General features: G+C 41.0%; 1 protein-coding gene across 3 annotated transcripts in view; it reads right to left on the bottom strand.

The window, feature by feature from the left end:
* Positions 1 to 25,867, bottom strand: part of LOC124113941 (protein rolling stone-like) — a 93,028-nt gene extending 67,161 nt beyond the window's left edge. The window contains exons 1-4 of one of the 3 annotated variants that reach the window (XM_048397080.1): positions 25,418 to 25,855; positions 22,986 to 23,217; positions 21,835 to 21,945; positions 21,010 to 21,020 (exon numbers count right to left, since the gene is read on the bottom strand). In XM_048397080.1, coding sequence (XP_048253037.1) covers positions 21,010 to 21,020; positions 21,835 to 21,945; positions 22,986 to 23,217; positions 25,418 to 25,519 — 456 coding nt within the window. In that variant the 5' untranslated portion in view covers positions 25,520 to 25,855. Of the gene's footprint in view, positions 1 to 20,076; positions 21,021 to 21,834; positions 21,946 to 22,985; positions 23,218 to 25,417 lie in introns of those variants that run through there. The other 2 variants (XM_046474444.2, XM_046474443.2) reach the window with 2 other exon arrangements.
* Between the last annotated feature and the right edge of the window lie 275 nt (positions 25,868 to 26,142).

Here is a 26,142-nt window from a genome sequence, read left to right as displayed (position 1 = left end):
GCTTCATAGGGACCAGCCAATCAGCGTGTAATCATATCCCTTTTGCACTGTTATTTGTTTGTTGAACTAATTTACGAAAATTATAAGATAAACAGATCTGGAAGGAAATCCAGGGTAGGCGTATGAAGGTCACGTTAAGAGGTCACGATGGTCACGTGTGTGTAACATATGACGTCCAGATAACGTTGAAACACCAAGGAAACATCTGCAGATCGTTTGACGCCAAACCCGGTATTTTATTGCGTAACAAATCAAATGCGATTTTACAGAAGATAGTGTATTTTGCTCAACAAAATTATTTGACCAGTATCATTAAACTAGACATTGTATTTAGAATCAACGTTTCATTGTGATCTCTTTGAGATGAACTACAGACGGTGTAACATTGATGTTTATCAACGTACACTTTACCCTGATTTAGTGCTTGTTGTATAACGTCATTGTTCAGTTTTTGTATGTGTAACTGACGTTTTTTACCCTCGGGCTATTACTGTTAATAGACACCATGTTGGGTGTCGTTGTATTAGCTCAAGAAACATTGAAAATCCTATCTAAGTTGTGTAAAATAATCATGATAAAGTTTAAACCTTTAAAGAATATTTCATAAATGTTTTTACATATTTCAGTTGTGTTCTGGACTGGATCCATCTGCTCGGAAAAGCTGTTTATCCGATTGTTATATCGTTTTTAGTTTTAGTCGGGACTACTTACCTTGACTTGTGTCGGAGCCGTTACTGGTCCCGCGAGCGCCAAATACCATGTCAATGAACTGTGTCGGAGCCGTTACTGGTCCCGCGAGCGCCAAATACCGTGTCAATGAACTGTGTCTGAGCCGTTATTGGTCCCGCGAGCGCCAAATACGGTGTCAATGAACTGTGTCTGAGCCGTTACTAGTCCCGCGAGCGCCAAATCCAATGTCAATGAACTGTGTCTGAGCCGTTACTGGTCCCGCGAGCGCCAAATACCGTGTCAATGAACCGTGTCTGAGCCGTTACTGGTCCCGCGAGCGCCAAATACCGTGTCAATGAACTGTGTCTGAGCCGTTATTGGTCCCGGGAGCGCTGAATACCGTGTCAATGAACTGTGTCTGAGCCGTTACTGGTCCCGCGAGCGCCAAATACCGTGTCAATGAACCGTGTCGGAGCCGTTACTGGTCCCGCGAGCGCCAAATACCGTGTCAATGAACTGTGTCTGAGCCCTCAATGGTCCCGGGAGCGCCAAATACCATGTCAATGAACTGTGTCTGAGCCGTTATTGGTCCCGGGAGCGCCAAATACCGTGTCAATGAACTGTGTCTGAGCCGTTACTGGTCCCGCGAGCGCCAAATACCGTGTCAATGAACCGTGTCGGAGCCGTTATTTGTCCCGCGAGCGCCAAATACCGTGTCAATGAACCGTGTCGGAGCCGTTACTCGTCCCGCGAGCGCCAAATACCGTGTCAATGAACTGTGTCTGAGCCGTTATTGGTCCCGGGAGCGCCAAATACCGTGTCAATGAACTGTGTCTGAGCCCTCAATGGTCCCGGGAGCGCCAAATACCGTGTCAATAAACCGTGTCGGAGCCGTTACTGGTCCCGCGAGCGCCAAATACCGTGTCAATGAACTGTGTCTGAGCCCTCAATGGTCCCGCGAGCGCCAAATACCGTGAGAATGAACCGTGTCTGAACCCTCAATGGTCCCGGGAGCGCTGAATACCGTGTCAATGAACTGTGTCTGAGCCGTTACTGGTCCCGCGAGCGCCAAATACCGTGTCAATGAACTGTGTCTGAACCCTCAATGGTCCCGCGAGCGCTGAATACCGTGTCAATGAACTGTGTCTGAGCAGTAACTGGTCCCGCGAGCGCCAAATACCGTGTCAATGAACCGTGTCTGAGCCGTTACTGGTCCCGCGAGCGCCAAATACAGTGTCAATGAACTGTGTCTGAGCCGTTACTGGTCCCGCGAGCGCCAAATACCGTGTCAAGAAACCGTGTCTGAACCCTCAATGGTCCCGGGAGCGCCAAATACCGTGTCAATGAACTGTGTCTAAGCCGTTACTGGTCCCGCGAGCGCCAAATACCGTGTCAATGAACTGTGTCTCAGCCGTTACTGGTCCCGCGAGCGCCAAATACCGTGTCAATGAACCGTGTCTGAGCCGTTACTGGTCCCGGGAGCGCCAAATACCGTGTCAATGAACTGTGTCTGAGCCCTCAATGGTCCCGGGAGCGCCAAATACCGTGTCAATAAACCGTGTCGGAGCCGTTACTGGTCCCGCGAGCGCCAAATACCGTGTCAATGAACTGTGTCTGAGCCCTCAATGGTCCCGCGAGCGCCAAATACCGTGACAATGAACCGTGTCTGAACCCTCAATGGTCCCGGGAGCGCTGAATACCGTGTCAATGAACTGTGTCTGAGCCCTCAATGGTCCCGCGAGCGCCAAATACCGTGTCAATGAACTGTGTCTGAACCCTCAATGGTCCCGCGAGCGCTGAATACCGTGTCAATGAACTGTGTCTGAGCAGTTACTGGTCCCGCGAGCGCCAAATACCGTGTCAATGAACCGTGTCTGAGCCGTTACTGGTCCCGCGAGCGCCAAATACCGTGTCAATGAACTGTGTCTGAGCCGTTACTGGTCCCGCGAGCGCCAAATACCGTGTCAAGAAACCGTGTCTGAACCCTCAATGGTCCCGGGAGCGCCAAATACCGTGTCAATGAACTGTGTCTGAGCCGTTACTGGTCCCGCGAGCGCCAAATACCGTGTCAAGAAACCGTGTCTTTGCCCTCACTGGTCCCGCGAGCGCCAAATCCCGTGTCAATGAACTGTGTCTGAGCCCTTACTGGTCCCGCGAGCGCCAAATACCGTGTCAAGAAACCGTGTCTGAACCCTCAATGGTCCCGGGAGCGCCAAATACCGTGTCAATGAACTGTGTCTGAGCCGTTACTGGTCCCGCGAGCGCCAAATACCGTGTCAAGAAACCGTGTCTGAACCCTCAATGGTCCCGGGAGCGCCAAATCCCGTGTCAATGAACTGTGTCTGAGCCCTTACTGGTCCCGGGAGCGCCAAATCCCGTGTCAGGAAACAATGTCTGAGTCCTTACTTGTCCCGACTAGCGCCATATCACCAGAATTACAACAATCAAGACGCTATTCTGACCAATTCCTCCCGAAAAAACTCCCAATCCTACATTGTGCATGTGGCCGATAATTTGATCAATAAACAGATCCCTAATAACATATAAACCGAATCTTCAAGGAACATATTCAAGAAATTTTAAACAGATCGGTTCAAATTAATGATCAGACCTGATTAGGACAGACAATATTCCTGGTAATAGAAAAGAAATATATATCCCTTACCTACATCTCAGTACGAACAATGTATACGGGGAAGAAAGCTGTATTGTGTAACGTACATATGGCTTCTCGTGATTAGTTCAAGAAATGGACTTCCTAAAAAGTGTTTATTCCCCATCTGTTTCATCTTGTACCCACATATCAACAATAAAGTCAAACTTGAAATGTGCATCGACCAGTAAAAGACAAAACTGCCTTTGTAAAAAAAGAAATAATTTTATGAAGCAATAATGAATACCACATTTGGCATTGCACTTTACTTTGTGCACAGAAAACACTACCACACATGTAATGAACCTTCAAGGGACATTTTCTGATGAAGACACCTGCAGAGATGGTGCGTGTTCTCCAACTCAGTCATGGAAACCATCGCTGTCTGTTAATAAATGAGTAATTGTCGACATAAACAAATAAAGATCAAACCTTTTGATGCCTTTATCCATAACGAAGTATGCACACAGATGTGCATCTGTATATCATGATTATTAACATTGACCAGTCGGAGTCATTCTTTGTAATGGCCTACAGTGGTTTTTCAAATAAAAGGCCCTTCTGAATGCGTCGGTTTAGCATTCCCTTGTTTGTTCTTCAATAAGATCAAAGTGATTTATCTGACATTATGGAAGGAGGACCACGTCATTTGGATCAATCAGATTAAGTCATGTGTGGGAGACATTGGAAAAGATTTCGATGCAGGGCTATGGTTCATAGTTGTCCATTTCCGCCCCAGATCAAGACGTGTTATTTTCCACCATGTGGACAGCTAAAACATTATCTTTGTGTAAGTAAACATTAAATGTGAACTGTAAGCAATCTTTTCAGAGTGAGAAAAACATTTTGTTCCACATTAGTCCTATCCCGTATGATTACGTTTTGAACTGCACAATATCTAGGATTATAATCCTTTAGCAATAAACTCGTAAAAAATCAACTCGTGTATAATGAAATTTAATAATTAAAGATTTGATGCATAACGTTACTGTCTACGTAAATGAGTGAATGAATATGGTTTTACCCGCCTTTAGAAATATTCCAAAAATATCACGGCGGGGGACACCAGAAATGGGCTTCACACATTGTACCCATATGGGGAATCGAACCCGGGTCTTCGGCGTGACGAGCGAACGTTTAATAACCACTAGGCTATGTAATGATCTAATTATAGATCATTATGAGGGTCACTTAAGGAACGGTGGTCAGGCTTAAAGGGGATATAAACATTAATTTGAAAGATAAGCACAGCACGGAGCTCAGTGTGGGGAACGCGTTAACCACTCGGCTACCCTCAAATGTAAATGAAGTACCTTACATAACACAACCTGCAGGTCACTTGCCGTTATGTTCTGAGTTGGTTGAACCTTGCACTCGCCACACACTGCTACGTGATACAACCCAGTCGAGATCTACAATACACGTAGAGCATGCAACGAATAGATGTCGAGTTCTACAATACACGTACATGCAACGAATATAAGGTCAAGTCTGTACCGTGGGCTTTAGAAATCTCGACATTTTTGCTGTTCTGGACGTGATAAGATGATTTGTTCATATCAAGAATGTCCCAATACGCAGCTACATCTAATACCACAGGTCACAAGTAAGAGGCAGACCAGGTTAAGGATTCTTAGACACAAATAGCAGAATACAGTAGTCCACAGGGATACTATTATCGGCGTAGAAATCTGTACGCTCATAAAAGAATAGACGTCAAAGAATTTCGTGCGCAGCAAAATTATCGCGATTCGACCTTCATTTGTAAGTATGACATTAGACACAATGTGATAATATATCATGGAAAGTGATTTTATTTGTTTCTTGTTTTAAGCCGCACTCAGCAATGTTCCAGCTGTATGACGGCGGTCTGTAAATAATCGAGTCGTGAACAGACAATCTGGTGATTGACATAATGAGCATCGATGTACCCAATTGGGATCGATGACATGCATCAACCAAGTCAGCGAGTCTGACCACCCGATCCCGTTAGTTGCCTCTTGACAAGCATAGTCATCTATTACGGCAAGCATTGGTTGCTGAAGACCTATTGTAACCCGGATCTTCGTGGATAGATAGTGATTTCAACGAGTGTTCAAATCAACATGTATATATTTTGTGACATATGCTGTCAAATAGCATGTACATTTGTGTACTGTCATGGATGTGAATAAAGGCGACAAAGCGCTTTCCCTAGGTTACAACATTCAAGGCCCCAGTACAGCTTTCAAACGTTTTATGGTAGACATGTGGAGGGCTTTTCCAAATTTGACGCATCAGTGACAAAAATGATGTCCGATGCAATTCACTATTTTGACTTGTACCATATGTTCCCGTGTTTTTTAGATGAACACTTTACTTGCCTTTGCATGTGTTTGTGACGGGTGCCACCGGTGGGGTAGGATACGCTGACCTTGTCGCGAACACCTGGTATCATCACTATATGATAGTGATTCATAAACACATGCTCATGATGTGGTCGGAATCGTACTATCGACTCTGCTTTATGCAGAGATTTCTATTGGATTTCTATTGGATATTGAAAGGGTTTCGTCGCTTTAAGTACCATGAATGTTCTATTGCCATTCACTTCACGCCTTAGAATATAGATGGACAAGTTAGCTATTCTTTAGAAGAAACCTACCGTTTTATTATCAGCAAGTTTCATCTCTCATATACGTATCTCTGTCACAACGAACGTTATACCCTTTTATTCTAGTAACCTTCTATGTATTTATGTATATGCCTCTTCTTTGTAAAACGCATTACAAATTAAATGTCGAGCACCCTCGTCTCTCTGTATCACGCTGCTCACTTTCCATATGCGTAAAGACGTCACAAAAAGAGGGATTAGGTATACAAGTGGTCTCCGTTGTGTAAAATGAATGCCATATGTTAAGGGTTGAAATCAAACATGATTCATACACACAGATGATTTTCATTGGACGTACTTATTGAACAATATGTTCTGTTTATAATCATTAAAACTGTGGAATGGTATCATTACAAGTGTACCAGTGAAGTATAAACCGGGGCCCCCTTGTTCTCGCGGGTAGCTCTTGTATTCGACGTGGATGTAGAATAAGTGTGTGAATGCGATGTTTTATTGAACATTATACTTTAAACAGTATTGCAGTTATATCACGAAGTGTAATTTTTCATAATATATTTAGGTAGTGGTCATGTTCAAACGAAATATAGAATTTCAGTCCTCCGTGGCGGCCATATTGGATTTGGCGGCCATATTGGATTTCTCTGCCAAGTTTCATGCTTTTATCACGAAACGGCTCCACTATCAGCTCGATGTAGGCTGAAGCCCGGCGTGATGTGGGACATTAGTGGAGCCCACGGGTAGGGGTGCTGAGCTGACAAACACAGAAATATGTCTTCAAAAAGGATTCGAACCCACAGTGTCGGGCACGCCTAAGGGACACGTGTCCCCATGTCGAGAACAAAGGCACGTTTCCTACGTGTAGATACACTCAGAGGACTTACAGCCTGCCTCGCGAGCAGATGTTCACTTGGATTACTCGCATAGATTCAGATTCAATCTAATATAATTTTCACAAACACAACAACGGTTGTATACATTAGCAAATAAGAAAATATAAAAAATGTTGATGCACATGAAGCTGAAAGATGAGACGGTCACCACGTGTCAAGCATTATAAGTCGAATAACTGAAAAATGAAGCGTTAAAGAAGCGTTTGTTGCTTTAAAACTTTATTATACTGAAAGTGACCATATATATTCGGTACACACATTAAGCTATGTTGGAGAAAAGATACACATCTGATAATATTCAACTATTACATATCTACACAATCGGTCTTATTAGCATCTGATCCTAACACCGCCCACATACATCTGTCTGTACACACGTTATAACCACATTCACAGATGTCCAGACACAAAATGACTTCAACACCGCGATTTACCGGATACGATTAGCGTCACGTCTTGTTTTTGCACAACACTTGCCAATGATAACTAAAATGATTCTATCATTTCTTTTCTATTTCTGCTTCAAATTATGCAATAGTATCTGGCACCTCCTAGACGGGAGTTAGTCTGGAACCAGCGAGAAGACGTTGCCAGGTGTTACTGCAGCTGTTTAAAGAGTCCGTGGAGAACGGAGCTGAAGGTTAAAATGACGCGGTCTCACACTGTGCGTGTTTCCATGATCTGTAGAGCAAAACAATGTTACATACAGTTGTCTAAGTGTAAAACCGGATCTCCTATTGAACGCGGGTCCCGTGACGGTAATACACTGACTACCGATATGAAAACCCAGGGATGCCTTGAACTGTTACATAACTGTTGACTTTGTGTGCATTGTTGCTAAATATACCTGCTTTGTCTATATGTCATATATTATAGACCCTTACAATGCTAAACGAGAGTTTGTATATTTTCAGTTATTTCTTATGTTCATGTGTTATACATGTTGACCAATGGTGAAACCGTGACGAAATACGCGTCACGACAGCGCACTTAACCCTATGACCCGTTGTGTATTTCGCTATCATGTTGTATCTGATATTTAGATGAAAAAATGTATAATTAATATCGTTATCAAATCAGCGTATCTACGCGTGATTACATGCATCCATGTATGTGCACAAAATGTGTGGGGCGGTCGGGTAGCCTAGTGGTTAAAGCGTTCGCTCGTCACGCCGAAAACCCGGGTTCGATTCCCAACATGGGTACAATGTGTGAAGCCCATTTCTGGTGTTCCCCGCCGCCGTTAGAATATTGCAATTCTAGTAGAATTCTAGTAGAAAAACAGGCGTGAATCGCTTTACAGTAAGAACTTAGAATTCAGTGAAGTGTATTGCAACACGTATTGTTAAAGCATGTTATGTATAAACATTGCCAACACAGTACATGTTCATCATCAAAGAGAAATGTAAGAAATATTGGTAAACGGTTTCCAAAAGAAAAACATTTATGACCATAAAGTATTCAGGAGAAATCTGATCAAGAATAATAATAACGAGGTGAGAAGGGAGAAATTGGCAGACATTTGCAGTGAAAATGCAAAATAAAACCCCAGGTATTTCTATTCATATCCATGCCAAACAAAACGAGCTTGTTTTAAACCTCTTGACGTAATTGACACGAACAAAAAAGCTACACGCGCAGAGTCAGATAGCCATCGTAGTTTATGACACAGTCATTGAATCCGATGGAGCATCAGTTTAATGGTAAACTTGTAAATAATGGCTCATTCTGCCCCCCAAAAAGGGTTCGAAGACATTGCCCGATTATTATTTTAGCATTATAAAACAGGTCGACATGTATGTGTAATCATACACATATGTATTTTGCATGCATATCGCCCGTTACATTGTAACGGCTGGGTTGGGTTGAGCTTTATCCTCGAAAGCTGGCAGCAAATCTCGTTCTATCGCTAACAGGTGTACAAAAAGAGAAAAGTTATAATTTTTGGAATGTTTTCGCTAATTGCTCTCCATATAACCTACCTGTAACACTTCCTGTGTTAGGGCGGAAATGTCTGCCACAATAACTGCTAGCGTCCCTGTAGGTATTGGGACTTACTCAATTTTACCTTAACACATTCCACGCGTCTGTGTATCTTTCGGAATATCTGCTAATGCCGTTAACTCAGTTTGATACATGTCCAAGATACCATCGACACCCCTGGACAGTAGGTTCCTGAACACCATGTGTTCCTCCATCCTCATCCTACTTACCTCGGGTTTGCCTGGACCAGACTCCATCACTGACAGGGTGCTGTGATATCATAGCTGAGCTATTCCTCACTGCGGTGTAAATATATCCACACAACATACTCAACCTGTTTGAACAGATACTATTTGAAAATTTGACACGTCATCTGTGTTTGCTATTGGAGGATGGTGTGGACGATGAAGTAAAGATTGTGACACTGCTTGGGGGCATTACACTACTTCTACACTACTACTACTACTACTACTACTTCTTCTACACTACTACTACTACTACTTCTTCTACACTACTACAACTACTACTACTACTACTTCTTCTACACTACTACTACTACTACCACTTCTTCTACACTACTACTACTACTACTACTACTTCTTCTACACTACTACAACTGCTACTACTACTACTTCTTCTACACTACTACTACTACAACTGCTACTACTACTACTTCTTCTACACTACTACTACTACAACTACTACTACTTCTTCTACACTACTACTACTACTACTTCTTCTACACTACTACTACTACTGCTACTACTACTTCTTCTACACTACTACTACTACTGCTACTACTACTTCTTCTACACTACTACTACTACTGCTACTACTACTTCTTCTACACTACTACTACAACTGCTACTACTACTACTTCTTCTACACTACTACTACTACAACTACTACTACTTCTTCTACACTACTACTACTACTACTTCTTCTACACTACTACTACTACAACTACTACTACTTCTTCTACACTACTACTACTACTACTTCTTCTACACTACTACTACTACTGCTACTACTACTTCTTCTACACTACTACTACTGCTACTTCTTCTACACTACTACTACTACTGCTACTACTACTTCTTCTACACTACTACTACTACTACTACTTCTTCTACACTACTACTACTACTGCTACTACTACTTCTTCTACACTACTACTACTACTGCTACTACTACTTCTTCTACACTACTACTACAACTGCTACTACTACTTCTTCTACACTACTACTACAACTGCTACTACTACTACTTCTTCTACACTACTACTACTACTACTACTACTTCTTCTACACTACTACTACTACTACTACTACTTCTTCTACACTACTACTACTGCTACTACTACTACTACTACTACTGCTACTACTGCTACTAAAGCTACTACTACTTCTATACTACTACTTCTACACTACTACTACTACTACTACTACTTCTTCTACACTCCTACAACTGCTACTACTACTACTACTGCTACTACTACGTCTACTACTACTACTTCTTCTACACTACTACTACTACTACAACTGCTACTACTACTTCTCCTGCTACTACTACTACTACTACTACTTCTACTACTTCTTCTACTTCTTCTACACTACTACAACTGCTGCTACTACTACTACTACTACTACTACTGCTTCTACTACTACTACTACTACTACTACTACAACTTCTACTACTACTACTACTTCTATTACTACTACTACTACTACTACTACTACTTCTACACTACTACTGCTACTACTATTACTACTACTACTACTATTACTACTACTACTACTTCTACTACTGCTATTACTACTACTACTACTACTACTAATAATAATAGGTAAATCAATTCCTGGAAACTACTGTCCATGCTGTGCCTGTAGAATAGACATTGCAGTGTGTAAATAATCTCTCAGAGATAATATGAAATGGCTGTATCTAGCACAACAAATTGATTTATGTAAAATATGTTTCTAATTTTCTTTCATTTTCTGTGATATAATGTCTAATTTTGATATGTATTTTTACTCTCCGAAACCATTTGTGAAAATAAAAATCATTCATCCATCTATCATATTCGACTACTGGAAAATGTAGTTTATAATTATGAATACACAATGCCATTTAGAAATGCTGAAACGCAACAAATGTTATATTTGGGATAACACTTTCTTCGTAAAGTACAGATTCTAGTACTTATTGGGGTCGAGTCCCATCTAGGATTCGAACCCACACTGCCAGAGTGAAGCACCTAATCGCCAGCACACAACGTCAGCGATCTTGCCCACTCAGCCACCGATGCTTAAAAAATGAAAGTCCGACAACCGGTAGTCTGGATCACGTACTTCTCGGCTATAATTGTTGATATAAATTACATGATAAATCCACCGACTATATGAATATAACTTGAAGAGAAATATTGGCGGAAAGTATATTCCCGACATTCTTATCCGAAAATGCATGATTTTATACAAAACAACGCCTAGCACTCCTTGTGTTGAAAGAAATGTAAATTTAATTAACATGCGAAGAATTTCACCACTTGATTATTGTTTATGTTACACCCTTCCTCAGCAACAGCTTCAAACAAGCATCCCGATGATGAATGAATAGCGACCAGACAGGTGCATCTCACGATACACGCGCTGCTGGCGCACAGCTCTGTGCCAGACAAACACACACTGGATGAGGAGGAGGAACAGGTGGATGTGCAGCGAAGCCGTGAGGAAAATAAATAAAACAGACAAAGGATGAGAAAAGATCACTAAAGAGCGTTCATTTTACCTTAATTTGAGTTGATCATATGTTTGACTGTTTTTGACATCGTCCTTTAACGGATACAGTAAACTACGGTTATAGCGAACACGCTTATAACGAACTGACGGATATAACGAACTTACTTTTTTGGTCCCGACTATTTGCTGTAGTGATGCTGTATATATGCTTATAACGAACTACGGTTATAACGAACTAAAATTAGTAGTCCCTTTGAGTTCGTTACAACCGTACTTTACTGTATTTATATAATGCAAAAAGAAGAAACAAACTTTTTATTTGACTTGCATTATATTGTATACAGAAATGCCTTAGGTTATAACAAACATGTACGACATGTGTATATACATAAGCCTATACACTCACAAATCCCCTAGATTAAGAAACACTTTCAAGTTGTGTCAGTTTCTAAAATGTATTAACCTTTAAAGCGGTGAGATCAACCCGAGGTTTTGATTCATAAATGTCTATTAGTGGGAGATCAGATTTCAAACATTTGTCTTTTGAAGTTCAAGTAGAATGACTCGGTCGAGAATTTAGGAGCGGTTACATATACACTGCAGTAATTACGGAAGACAAATTCATCTGCTTATATTTACTGATGGTGCGAAGATAAATCTGAAATATGAGCGATGAATGAGGTTATGGAGGCACATATATAACTTGTCTTGTGATGGAAGATATATGGACTGCCGCCCGTTCCTACATGTATTTTCCCTTTATTAAAGTGCACTCACAAGTTTCATGCAATGTTCACCGCATCTTTATGTGATAAAATGTGTTCAGTTAACATGTTCATCTTGTTAAAGGGGGCACGGGTGCCCCAGTCGTCTAAGGCGCCGCGATTCCCTTGGGCATGCCAGAAACCTATGATTGTGGGTTCGAATCCCGGTTCGCCCCGATTATGTTTCTAGGTTTGTCAGCACCATACCCGTGCTCGTGGGTTTCACCGAAGTGGTAAACGAGACCTGCATCACTTCGGGCTTTCCTCCCACATTAAGCTGACACGCCGTGATATAACTGGAATACTGTTAAAAGCAACTCACTCACTCATCTAGGTACACGCTCATTAGTTCATTATTTTATTTTGAGTACATTTAGATTTATTCATACAGTTTACTGTTTAACGGGTTTTGAATTGCACCAAATCAAGTTTACGTTAGAGATACATTTTCAAATTTATACCATGAGTGACAAAAGAATAATGTCCAATGCAATTTTATATTTTGACTTGTGTTATTTTTTCATACCCATGTACGTGGTTTTGAAAGCAAACGGGATGATACGATCACCCTTTCGCGAACACTGTTTGATAGTGGGTAATAAACACAAACAAGTCATGCTTATTATATATATTGTAGTCAGAATTGTACCCTGTACTTTTGCCGCTTTTATTTTGTAAAACGGCAAATACAGATTTGTTTCACCGAAGTGGTAAACGTCTGAGACCTGCATCACTTCAGGCTTTCCTCCCACATTAAGCTGACACGCCGCGATATAACTGGAATACTGTTAAAAGCGGCGTTAAACACAACTCACTCACTCATTCACTCACTCATCTTGTTAAAAATTCTCTGCATGTCTCGGTGCAATAGTGTGTGTCTGTTCTCAATGTCTTCGTCTTTGGAAATAGCGTATATGTCAGTGCACGCAACTTAAATAATATACATACTTTGTCAGGTACTTCCAAACTTGTTTTCATTGAACAGTGTGTTTTGAGTGAGTGAGTGAGTTGGGTTTAACGCCACTTTTAACAGTATTCCAGTTATATCGCGTCGTGTCAGCTTAATGTTGGAGGAAAGCCTGAAGTGATGCAGGTCTCAGACGTTTACCACTTCGGTGAAACCCACGAGCATGGTGCTGACAAACCTAGAAAAAATCGGGGCGAACCGGAATTCGAACCCGCAATCATAGGTTTCTAGCGTTCCCAAGGGACGGAACTCTGCACAGCGAATTGCGGCGCCTTTGACCACTGGGCCACCCGTGCCCCCTCATATCCATGAAAGCAAAGACAATGAGTTGATGTGGAATTATTCTGACAACGGGATACGACTAGAGCGTAAAGACAAAAGGATGGTATAGATTTTTCCGTTAGACTTCCACTTTCATATCGAATATTTTATAATCAACTCCAGCTTATCGCGTCTGCATTTCTCAAATTGATACTTCCGTGCATGTACCCTAAAATATACATCGAAAATGACGGCCAAAAAATAGATAACAATTGTTTTAAATCACTCTAGTTTTAAAACCACAAAAGATAGATGCATGAAGTAAAACGCATTGAAAAGATCAAAATCTCAACGAAATCAACATTTAAAATGACAGCCATAACATCCGATATTGGCATGACAGTTGCCCGAATTGAGGTGGGGTAGCAGAAACAAGCTTTCAGCCTAATAGACAAAGGGCACATACATCTAAAATCGCTCGAGTTCAATGACAGGTCACATTAATAGCGTGTATGCTATATGGCAGTTATTTTTATTGTTAAACAATGATTATGACAGAGTTACATTGTTTCTGTTGAGATTCGGTAGACACTCATTGCATTGTGTTTTGACAGTGATTAGTGTTTTGCACTTTTTCGTATTTTCTACTGAAAAAACACGTGCAGTGGAAGTGTATCACTTTCTGAACAGAGCATTGTTGTGTTTGGACAATGTGTGTTGCATTGATTTAGTTTGAACTTGTGTTATTAATTTTTCAATTTCATTTTCAATGTTGTAAATTTCTTTTGGCCGTTAATTTATATACATACGATCTTTACATGGAGTTTTCACACTTATTTTGGCGGACACTTACTTGTTCGATCGGGTGGTCAAGCTCGGATAATTGGTTGATTGCATGACGTCTCACTCACTCACTCACTCACTCACTCACTCACTCACTCACTCACCCACCCACCCACCCACCCACCCACCCACCCACCCACTCACTCACTCACTCACTCACTCACTCACTCATCACTCACTCACTCACTCACTCACTCACTCACTCACTCACTCACTCACTCACTCACTCACTCACTCACGGAGTCAACTACGAGTGAGCCGTGACATTATAACTGCTGTTATTCTCTGGCGTTGATGCGTATAGGACTGTATTGATCAGCGATACTGAATCGTGTACCATCAAATCAGCAGCATGTTCTCACAAGATTTATAATAATAGATAAGGTTTCGTCTCATTTATTTTATATTTGAATATGTTTCCTTTGAAGGAAGAGCGTAGTGTACCTCCTTATTGGATAATGATTTTTAACGCATATTCTTGACAAATATGAAGGCACTTACAGATATTTGTTTAGGGGGAGTTTGTTTAATCATCTGTGTTATATGTTATTGAAATAAATAGCACGATGTGTCGAACTTACACAAATATTTGTGCTGTATCACATATGAGTTCACGCAAAGGGCTTTCATAATGATGCACCTGCTTCAGTGTATTGCATTGCTGCAACTGATATCAAAACGTAATTCAAAATTAACATATCGTTTACATAAGTTTCAATAAAATCAGTAAATTCACTGTCGGTCACTAAATGTTTTGGTTCATCGATCACTTGATCACCAGATGATTTTAACTCCTGCCCTACGACGGAAGCCCGTAGACAATCGAGTCCTTGTCAGACACGCCCGTGCTTGTGACTCGATAGCGCGTGTACTGATTTTGTTGCAACTTAAAACGATTTGACAATAGAGGTATCACTCTTAGATGACACTCATTTCTTTACCGTCCAGCAGTACAGAACCATCAACAAAATCAACACCGACTTTGAGATTATGTCCCACATCCTTGGCTCGTTTTGGAAAACTGTGGAATGCCTTGTTTTTAGTCTTGACATGCTTCACAAGAGAATCATCAGACAAATAAATGTGTGCAAAAGTGCACAAAACAATTATATCATGAAGAGCCCCACCGTTAATCAAACCACGTCCCCCCATCATAATTGGTAAATATAAGCGATTGAGGGAAGAGCGAGGGTGGTGGGATCCATTGTCTGACATGATTCTTCCTGTGAGGATGTCAATACCCTGAATTTATTGTTTCGTCCAATCAACAACACCAAACGAATACAAAAGGACGGTCACATCCACAGTATTTGTGGCTTTTACTATGTTGCGAGCGTTCAGCTCTGAACTCCAGATTTTCTTAGGTCTACATTTGAACTCTGCCCGAAGTTTTCCCTTGATATGGGCATTCTGGAGTTTGTCCCTAATCTGCATCCCTAAGTCTGACCTTCCACGAGATGGTCAATAACTCCTCCTCCAAGTAAACTGACTGATCCTCCCTCTTCTACCTTGCCACGTTTCAGATGAAGAATGTTGCATTTGTCGAGTCCAAAGGACATGCCGATATCATTAGAAAAGGATCCGACAAGGAGAATCTGTTTTTTTAGTGTGGATCATCCATTGGCAATAAGTTCAAGATCATCCATGTAAAGGAGGTGAGTAAGGGGTGTTGGGGATCTGTGCTGAGGAGGTCCCGGGTGATAACCTTCCTCTTTGCTAAGTAAAAAGCTTAAAGGATTTAATGACAAACAGAAAAGCAAAGGACTGAAAGAATCGCCATGAAATATTCCTCTTCTAATAGAAATGGGTCCCAAATCACCACCTGCCCCCGCGAATACATCTCAAGTTGAGTTGACCAGCAATTCATTAAAAACTAGAGTTAAACAAATAGTCGCTCGGGGAGGTTAATACATTCCAGTGACTTCAAAATCCATTCGTGAGGTACAGAATCTGTAGTCTATCCAACACATAAAGAGGTTACGGTGGTAAGTTTTAGCCTCTTCAATGATCATTTTCTGAACCAGCAATTTGACCCTTACAACCCCAACATCCCTTTCTGGCTCCTTTCTGCTCCATGTAGATAATGTCATTCGAAGCGCAGTACGATGACACGAGATCTGTAAGACACCCTGTCTTCTTCTTCTTCTTCTTCTTCTTCTTCTTCTTATTTGTTCTGTACACTCATACATGTAGAGACGTTATGTTGCTGCTGGCCCGAGAAATACATTCCGTATTAAACCTATAAAGCTTGTGTGGAATTTTCCACAGAGTCGGTGTTGGTGTGTTACAGCTGTGTGTGAATAAATATTGTTTCAAGGATAAATCAAGGATATAACTCTTACTGGCGATTAGCCTCCTCGTTCGGAGATTCATAAGTTATTTTGTATGTATTATATCTGAGAACAGCTGCCATATTAAAGTGTTTCACGTGTGTTGGAGTATGAGGCGATAATCACTAGAACGGGGTATTTCAGAAACAGGGCATGTGGAAAAATGAGCAAAGGTATTTTAAAAAAGTATTCTGATGTTATATACAGGCGGTTGAGGCATCCAGTTGTATAAGAAACACGTGGTTTGCTTGTAATTGTTATTAGACAGGAAATACAAACTACGGGCTCTTAACATTAACTCAATTAAAGGCAAGTCACTCCCAAGTAAAGTACTCTCGATGCTTGTAACTAATTATATAAGTGATGCATAAAATGTGAATACAGATGCTACACAAGGTGATGATTGCACAGCTGACAAAAGTTTCGTCCAGGATATATTGTTTTGAGTATCAGCAAAACATAAACTTTAAAATGGAAAGTAAAGAATGTTACAAGTTTTACTGATAAACTGAATGATTATGTTCAGTAAAATGAGAACACTAGAACTTTATGATTATGGAGTAAAGTATAAGCTGTCTTCTTATACTTTTCATATATTTAACATGCTAATCTGTTTTTAAGTAGCAAAAAGGAAAGCGACAAAACCCTTCCACATTCATAATAAGTCTCTGCCAACAGCAGTGTCGATTGTTCGATTACGACTATATCATGAGCATATGTTAATGAATTACTATCACATTACAAAACGTAAGCCACCCTTGGCACCCGTCACAAACACATGCAAAGGCAAGTCAATTGTTCATCTAAGAAAATACGGGAACGTAATGGTTATGATACAAGTCCAAATAGGGAATTACATCGTTCATCATTCTTGTCATTGACGCGTCACATTTGGAAATGTCCTATGTTTGAAAGCTTTACTGACTGAGGCCTTGAATGTTGTAACTTTGATCGAACAACTTCTGAGCAAGAGTCGTATGACACTTTGAAATCGTGGTAGAAAGAACATGCTCGATTCTACCAAAGGTCGTAGCTGCAGGAATATTGCTCGGCATAAAGGGTAAGTTGACTATTGGAACGTTGACGTCACGCCGAAGACCCGGGTTCGATTCCCGACATGGGTACAATGTGTGAAGCCCATTTCTGGTGTCCCCGTCGTGATATTGCTGGAATATTGCTAAAAGCGGCGTAAAACCATACTCACTCACTCACTATTGGAACGTTGAAGTCATCCCTCTTATCATACAATCTGCCTACATCCCTGCCTAATATTAGGGTTCTCCAAATGTTCCTATGTGTTCTATGACATCGTGGATAATTTAATAACCTACTGCCAACTCACTCACTCACTCATAGTTTGGATCAGTTTCTTATTTGGCTATATTAGATTTAACTAAGGAACAAAGTTTATTGACCCACACTTCAAGAAAGCTTACAGTCAATTGGTCAAACAGCTACATATCCCTGCAACAATGATTGTTTTGAAAATTGGATGAATTACTGAAAAACAAATACAGCTAATGATATCGATTGCGCAATTAATAATGCATTACAAACACGTCTATGTAGACAACATTGTTATTAAGAAAGGATAAGATCTATGGATGAACAACTTTTTTATTACAATTAGGAGCGACGTTTCGGTGTAGGTTCTAACACCGTTATCAAGCAAGTGATGTACAGAGTATGGTTGACATGTATATATACAAGTAGGAGGCAATGTTTATACAGTTGGGTAGATATCAGATGTAGTTACCCTGGAGTTGAGAAGTCTGTAATGTACACAAAAAAGTAGTTAACATATTGACCGTTGAAGTCAGTGATATAACAAAAGGATTATGACTGATTGGGGTCTTTGATGAGTTGATGGTACACCATACTCTGCACATCATTGCTTGATAACGGGGTTAGGACGTCGCTCCACTGAAAAGTATCAGTGTGATTTTTGAAGTGAACAGAGCCCTAATATTTTTGTAGACTGGATGAAAATCCATTTCTGTCACATGACGGAGGGAGATGGCCAATGGAGTTTATTTCGGAGTATTCTCTAGCTTTGACGTTATATAATGTCTTCAATGTTATATTGCTGTGTTGGTTCTAACACCGTTATCTTGCTTGATAACGGTGTTAGAACCTACACCAAAACGTCGCTCTTAATTGTAACAAAGAAGCTGTTCGTTCATAAATCTTATCCTTACTTAGTACTCCAACTTCTTAATGCCTCTCAAAGAAGTTAAACAGTGTAATTATAACACCGCTGACCACTTCGGATCTATTTTCATTCCGAATCATATCTGGGTGTTCATCACGTTTTAGACATCGAGCTGCAACCCCGACCTCAGGTCGCGCTCTGTTATCAATGCAAGGAGAAACCCCAGCTGACCTGGATCTGATAAACGGTGATATGTATGCCTCTAACCTGCTTTTAATCGACTCCGATTTGAGAAAGTGCCAGGTCCTTATCGTGTTATATGTACCGCCTGGGTCGGATGTTGGCACAAGTGATTTCCCCTTCTTCATAAAAGCATCTTTTATCAGTCGTTAAGATTGTTTATTAACAATTTGTACATTAAGGATCAAGCAGCATCGTAAAAACATGTCAGAGCTAGGCATCGCCTATCAGACGGTGCCGTACAACATTTGGGTAGCGTCGTAAAGTAACTATTACTGTTATGTTGTCATATGTAAAGCTAATTGCTTGGATGTTTACAGTGTGTTTATTTTTCACATATTAAAGACACAGGGTATGTTCTTAATGACTTGATCCCAGAATTATCCAGCAGTGAAAACTTGTTAACTGTCTTTGCCTCCGTGTGGATTCGGGGTAAGACTAAGTCCCAAGCAACCTGGGTTGGTTGTAAGAAGGCGGCCAGATGTATCGGAAGGCCAGGCTCAGTGACTTGGTTTATAGGGTGTCATTGTACATCTACGGCGTGGTTCGTTGCTCACAATATCAATCTCTGGTTTATATGAACGATTATTTACAAGCGGCCGTCATATAGCTGTAATATTGCAGACTGCGGCGTAAAAAACAAAGAGTAAATAAGAACTCAATATGCGTGATGCCATCTGCATGACAAGGAAGCAACCGTACCGGTAAGGGTTCTGATTGGTCAATAAACCTCTTTAATTGAACGATATATAGAATTAATCAGTTCCAGTTAGCGAGATACCATTGTTAGTAGATCAAAAGAGCGATAGTAATGGAACAGTATGACAATGCGAAGGTTAACATACTGTATGTTGATTCTGTCATGACTCGAAACATATTTGTGTACTTGTAATTGCGTTGTAGTCAGTATGGTCCATTCTTGGAATCCCCGTTTATCATCATTAAATGAAGACAATGAAACAATGTAACAAGAGTTAATGGTTTGTATTGTATAACGTAAAGACCTAATTGGCTTACCAATGAATGAAAGAGTATCAACCGTCTACATGACCAGAGTCTGACAACCGTTCTGATGAATACACAATACTATGTGTGCTGGCGATTAGGTGCTTTACTCTGGCAGTGTGGGTTCGAGTCCCGGGCGGGACACAACCCAAAACAAGTACTAGAATCTGTACTTTACTTAGAAAGTGTTGTCCCAAATATAACATTTGTTACAGTCGTTCACATGACTGAGTACATATAAGTATTGATGCTTTATTTTATTATCTTAGTCCTTCTGTTGAAACAGGGCACAGTTTAGTGTCCAGTGTTCCAGTGTACAAATGAGGTGAAAATGGTGGTTCCAGTCATGTGTTCTTTTAGAAGCTACTTGACCTCAAGTCATTGCTTGGAATCCTTCCGCCAAGACACATTAAAATTATTCCTGTAAATATGTCCATCTTGAGATGACTTTTCACATAATTCTATTTTCTGTCTTTTAAAAGGATGAAACATGATCACCTGTCAAACACGAACACACTCACTATCTGTTCTTTCATTTGATGAGTCCAAGATCCTCGCATCATTGTTGTCATGGCAAAATTTCGAGCGCAGATATATTCTCCCTTTATATATAAAGAAAACGACGAAATACAAAAACGGTAGAGCCACAAAGGTACTCAGAAACACAAGAGGTAGAGTCCGCTTCAATTTGGACCAATCAAGAATCTTGTAGATATAGGGATCTCCCTTTCTATTGGTCCCGCCAAGTATGTGATAAACGATGCTGAAAAGCGTGTAGATGAAGCCACAGATAATTGGGTAGATCACGTGATACAAACGAACTGGCATGGCGGTGATGAGGAGGTTGGACAAGACGTAGATAGAGTTCATGCCGTGGAGGATGAATCGCAGAAGTGTAAGATCTTGATCTGAAAATGTCAACGTGAAAACAGCATGCATGACTGACAGTCCTTCAGACATTATGATCAAACATTTCAACAGATAGCACATCAGCGCCTCCATCTGCCATGGAGTGAGACCGCCTCCGTGGTCTAGTGGTAGAGCGTCCGCCCGGAGAGCGGAAGGTCCGGGTTTGATCCCCGGCCTCGTCATACCAAAAGACGTTAAAAGATGGTACTTGTTGTTACCCTGCCTGGCGCTCGCCATTAAGGGGCTAAAACAAGGACTGGTCGGCTCGGAGTCAGTATACTGTGTCTGAGTGTGGTATTCATGTTTACCTGCGGCATGGTATCTCAGTGGGCTAGCACTATAACCTCACCTCATGTGTCAATACACTGCCGAGCAAAAGAAAGTATACCCCCATGTTTGATGGTAACCAACAATGAAACAAACAAGAAATGATTATTCTATGGTGATGTATTTGATACGAGTATCATAGTTGCGTTTTGGAATTTGCGTTCGCCGTGTTTCGGCGACTGTTTTAAATTTTCGGTCTAGTAACGATTTGATAACGTTTGTAATTTTTTGGGCCAACATCTTATCAGGGCTGACATTAAGAATGTGGTTCTATAGGTTACTTACTGCAGGTAACACTTTGTTAGGATACTGTAGCAACATACCACATGATATGCCTCATGGTAGCGGTGTTTGTTTGTTAAGAATGGTTTAATCAATTATATCTTTTAAGTGTTACTTATATCAATTGAGGTGCATTTTGGATACACATCTCGATGTATGGATGTGGCTGAACCCAAATACAGACATATTCAACAAACGACGCACCTTTGAAAATAAAGATCCAGTAGAGGGCGCTGATGTGTAAACTCCCTTCAGTGACGACACTGTAGAGGAGCCAGGACACCTTCAGGTACCAAGGTAGATATGAGGTGAAGCCTGAAAAAGTAATTCAGCAATATTCAGTACTGTAAAAAGTAACATTCATCACTTGAGTGCAGACACAAGAAAACGTTGGTACTGTATATCCAAGAGCTACCTCGACTCCAAATTTGGAAATAACTTGCTTACATGATTCCTATAGTAAAATATGTGTGGTATAATAAATGTGACAAAAACCGTAACCATTATCATAAGAAAGACCTGCATCACTTTGGGCTTTCATCCCACACTAAGGAAGCTGACACGCCGTGGTATAACTGGAATAATTAAAAGCGGCGTTAAATCCCAACTCACTCACTCACTCCGACTTATCACTCCATTGGTCCCCATTCAGAGCCTTTACTGGTCGTCAGAGGCGACTAAATGTCTCGGCTGGTCAGGCTCGGGTGACTGTGTGTCATCGTACCCCGACAACGTGGATCGATGATTATAATATTACAGAGCTACAGATAAGCAGCGTATTTGCGTAAAATACCCCCCCCCCCCCCCCTCAAATATTTAAAACCCAATTACTTTCAATTAATTTGCATACAGAAACGCATGAATTGAATGAAAATCTTAAATGTATTAAAAAGCTCGCGTAAATATCCAAAGAAGCTTTTTTAGCATGCGTACATACATGTAGGAGCTAATTTCGGAAACACAATAACGAGCTAATTTACTTTCCGAGTCAAGCCTATATATTTATAAAAAAAATTATATACATCTAAAACATCATTTCATTTTTTTTAAATCCTAAAATATTTTCACTAATTTTGAGAAAAAAACAATAGAGTGATGAATAGATCAGTGAAAAAATATTGGTTACTTAATGAAAAATGTAATAACCCAAATAAAGTAGAAACCCTAGAGTAAAAACTCAATTGCTCAAAAGTTACCTGGAGCTCTGTAATACCAAACACCTGAATGCTGGACCAGATTTGAATATTACAGGCCGTGCTCAGATAGTTGAAATATTGTAGACTGCGGCGTTTAAAATTAAACAAACATGAAACATCGTTTTCGAAATTGTCTCCTTTTTGCATTTTAATACTGACCATTTTGAATGTCCTGTCTGTTGATCCTGACGAACACCACGATGACTGCGTCCAGGACAGCACTGGTGGTCAGCAGGAGGTAGGTCCAGTTGGTGAGGTAGATGAACCACAAAGCGCCACCTAGCGGTGATGACGTCACGTTGGTTGACGACACCATGCTCCCGACCAACCATGATGTATGGAATAGAGCCCAGAATATCCTCCAGGATAGGTAGAGACGAGGGTGGCCCCACTGAAATAGAAACAATTAGAAACTTTAGAAACAATTATCCATTAATTTAGCTGTGTCACAACTGTTATAAGGAAACGTAATTTAACGTTAAACAATGATTGGAACTGTATTAGATTGTTTATGTGAGATTCAGTAGAAGTTCATTGCATTGTATTTGGACAATGATTAGTTGTTAGGAATGTATGACTATTTACTTTAAGCAATGGTGAGGAAGTTATAATATTAAAATGCTCGAATTATCTGTAAACCTCCGGAATAACATGAATGGGTGTCAAGTGTTATAGAAACGTGGAATATTTTGTGATGTTCTATTGACACTTGATTAGGGAGCTAGATTATATAATTGGAGCGGGCACGTGCCTGTCTCATCTCACATTTCATCTGACATTACACCAAGACCTGCTTGTGAAGATCACTTTTCACCCTTGCGTTCGGCCAAGGCCTATCTCGGAAGCTTGACCACTGTTGCTGCGGTGTGATAATTATTCTTTTTTCATTGTCATTTCCATTGCTCTCGCATGTCATACTGTCATTGAATATTGCATGGGCGGATACAGAGGGGTGTGTGTGTTGGGGGTTGGGTGTGTGTGTGTGTGTGTGTGTGTGTGTGCTGGACCCCCCCTTTTTATTTCGGAAAAAATCTTTATTTCTGTATAAATTACCACCAAAGACAATAAATAGATCTTAATTGTGCACCCCCCTTTTAAAAAAAGCTGTATCCGCCCACAACTCTATTGTGTACTGCCACTGTAATTGCTGTGTAGTACTTGGTATTGATTTGTAAACCAAGTTCAGTTTATAATACAATTGTTATGTGTTGGTTGTTTGTTAGTTTCACACAAAGTTCTATTTCGTACAGATTTCTGGGTTAACATATTGTTTTAATTTGGGAATCGGTACGTAACACAAGTTAATATTTTACAGCTTCTTTCAACACCCTAAGCGCGATAAGCTACCAGAACAACAAAAAGCTCTAACTAGGAGCTACCTTTAATATCACCAGCTGTTTGCATGATCCCCTTTTTGGGTGTGATGGTAATGGATATAAAGCATTAATCGTGATCGGTTTTCTGGCTTCGAGTGAGTGAGTAGGGTTTTACGCCGCTTTTAGCAATATTCCAGCAATATCACGGCGGGGGACACCAGAAATGGGCTTCACACATGTACCCATGTCGGGAATCGAACCCGGGTCTTCGGCGTGACGAGCGAACGCTTTAACCACTAGGCTACCCGACCGCCTGTATACTGGCTTCTATAACCAATGTCACGCTAACATGCATCGTTATACAATAGTATCGAAACATCACTGAGACTACGAGTAACGACGGATGAGACTAGTGAGTGAGTGAGTTGGGTTTAACGCCGCTTTTAACAGTATTCCAGTTATATCGCGGCGTGTCAGCTTAATGTGGGAGGAAAGCCCGAAGTGATGCAGGTCTAAGACGTTTACCACTTCGGTGAAACCCACGAGCACGGGTATGGTGCTGACAAACCTAGAAACATAATCGGGGCGAACCGGGATTCGAACCCACAATCATAGGTTTCTGGCGCACCCAAGGGACGCAACTCTGCACAGCGAATCGCGGCGCCTTAGACGACTAGGCCACCCGTGCCCCCGGATGAGACCAGACTGTAACGGCTACACGAAGCAGGTCTAATTCTGGTGTGTATCCATTGCTGTCATTTGATAAATAGGGAAGCCACGAAATGAGCCCTGGCTGATTTTCAAACTGCGTTTCTTCCCAACTTAAACTACTCCATCACGTACACTAGGGTCGACTGTCATCTCCAGCGTATCATATTGTGAGTTCGAATCCAAGTTCACCCGATGTTATTTCTAGGTTTGTTAGCACCCGTGCTCGTGGGTTTTACCAAAGTGGTAAACGTTTGAAACTTGCATCATTTCGGACTTTCATCCCACATCCAGCTGACACGCCGTGATAAACTGAATACTGTTCAAAGCGGTGTTAAAGTAAATTCACTCACCCACTCACTCAACCGTGACGTTGCCACAGTTTATCAACCACCTGTTAGAAAGTGTTACTTTGGTCGCTCTATGCAGTAGTAATTTCAGTAAAATCCTAATGTCGAAAAAAGTATGTACACATACCATACCCCTACCATACCGTTTCACTACAAATTGTTAATACATTCCGTTCAGAAATATATATACATGAAAAATATTAAATCGAAAACTTACCTGAGATGAAACGAAAAGATGAGGTTCACTGTGGTTTAATCCAAAGTTACAAGTACGGAATTCGCTTTTAATGCCCATTCTTTCTACGAATTGAAGACACATGTTCACAAACTCTAAATACAGTTGGATGGACCCTTTAGTACACTCCCTGAGAGCAGTCTCTTGACATCAGCATTGAACGTTTCCTCAAAACCACCAAAAATACTTCCCCGTAGATGTATTTCAATAAAAGGTAAAGAAGCACTTGACTTTGTCATTCAGAGTTCATGAAAACACATCCGGTATCCGTAAACACATGTGTACTGCCCACACTCTGCCGAGCTTCATTCATGAGCAGTGGATGTCACACAAACGTTGCTTCTACCTCGCTGACGCGGGGATGCTGGCGCTGGTGATATAGCCCCGGCCTGTGCAGGAGGCAGGGGGCGCTAAACGGAAGCCAGGAGTGTGGAGGGGACTGTCTCGTGCTTGCAGCGGGCTGATGCAGTTTGTGATGAACGCAGAAATCGGTGCACCACATGATGACGAAATACGGCGGAGGGAATGAGAGCGAGGGTATGAGAGCGAGCGCGTTAAACTGTTAAGGATAAAACACATGCAGTGTAAAAATACGTCTTCATACATAATACATATGTTGGTTGGTTGGTTTGTTGTTTAACGCCACATTCAAATATTTCAGCTATATGACGGCGGTCTGTAAATAATCAAATCTGGACCAGATGATC

This window comes from Haliotis rufescens, unplaced genomic scaffold (genome assembly GCF_023055435.1).
Source record: "Haliotis rufescens isolate VD_foot unplaced genomic scaffold, xgHalRufe1.0.p SCAF_16, whole genome shotgun sequence".
NCBI classification, from domain to species: domain Eukaryota; kingdom Metazoa; phylum Mollusca; class Gastropoda; order Lepetellida; family Haliotidae; genus Haliotis; species Haliotis rufescens.
This window is presented reverse-complemented; position numbering and strand designations above follow the sequence as displayed.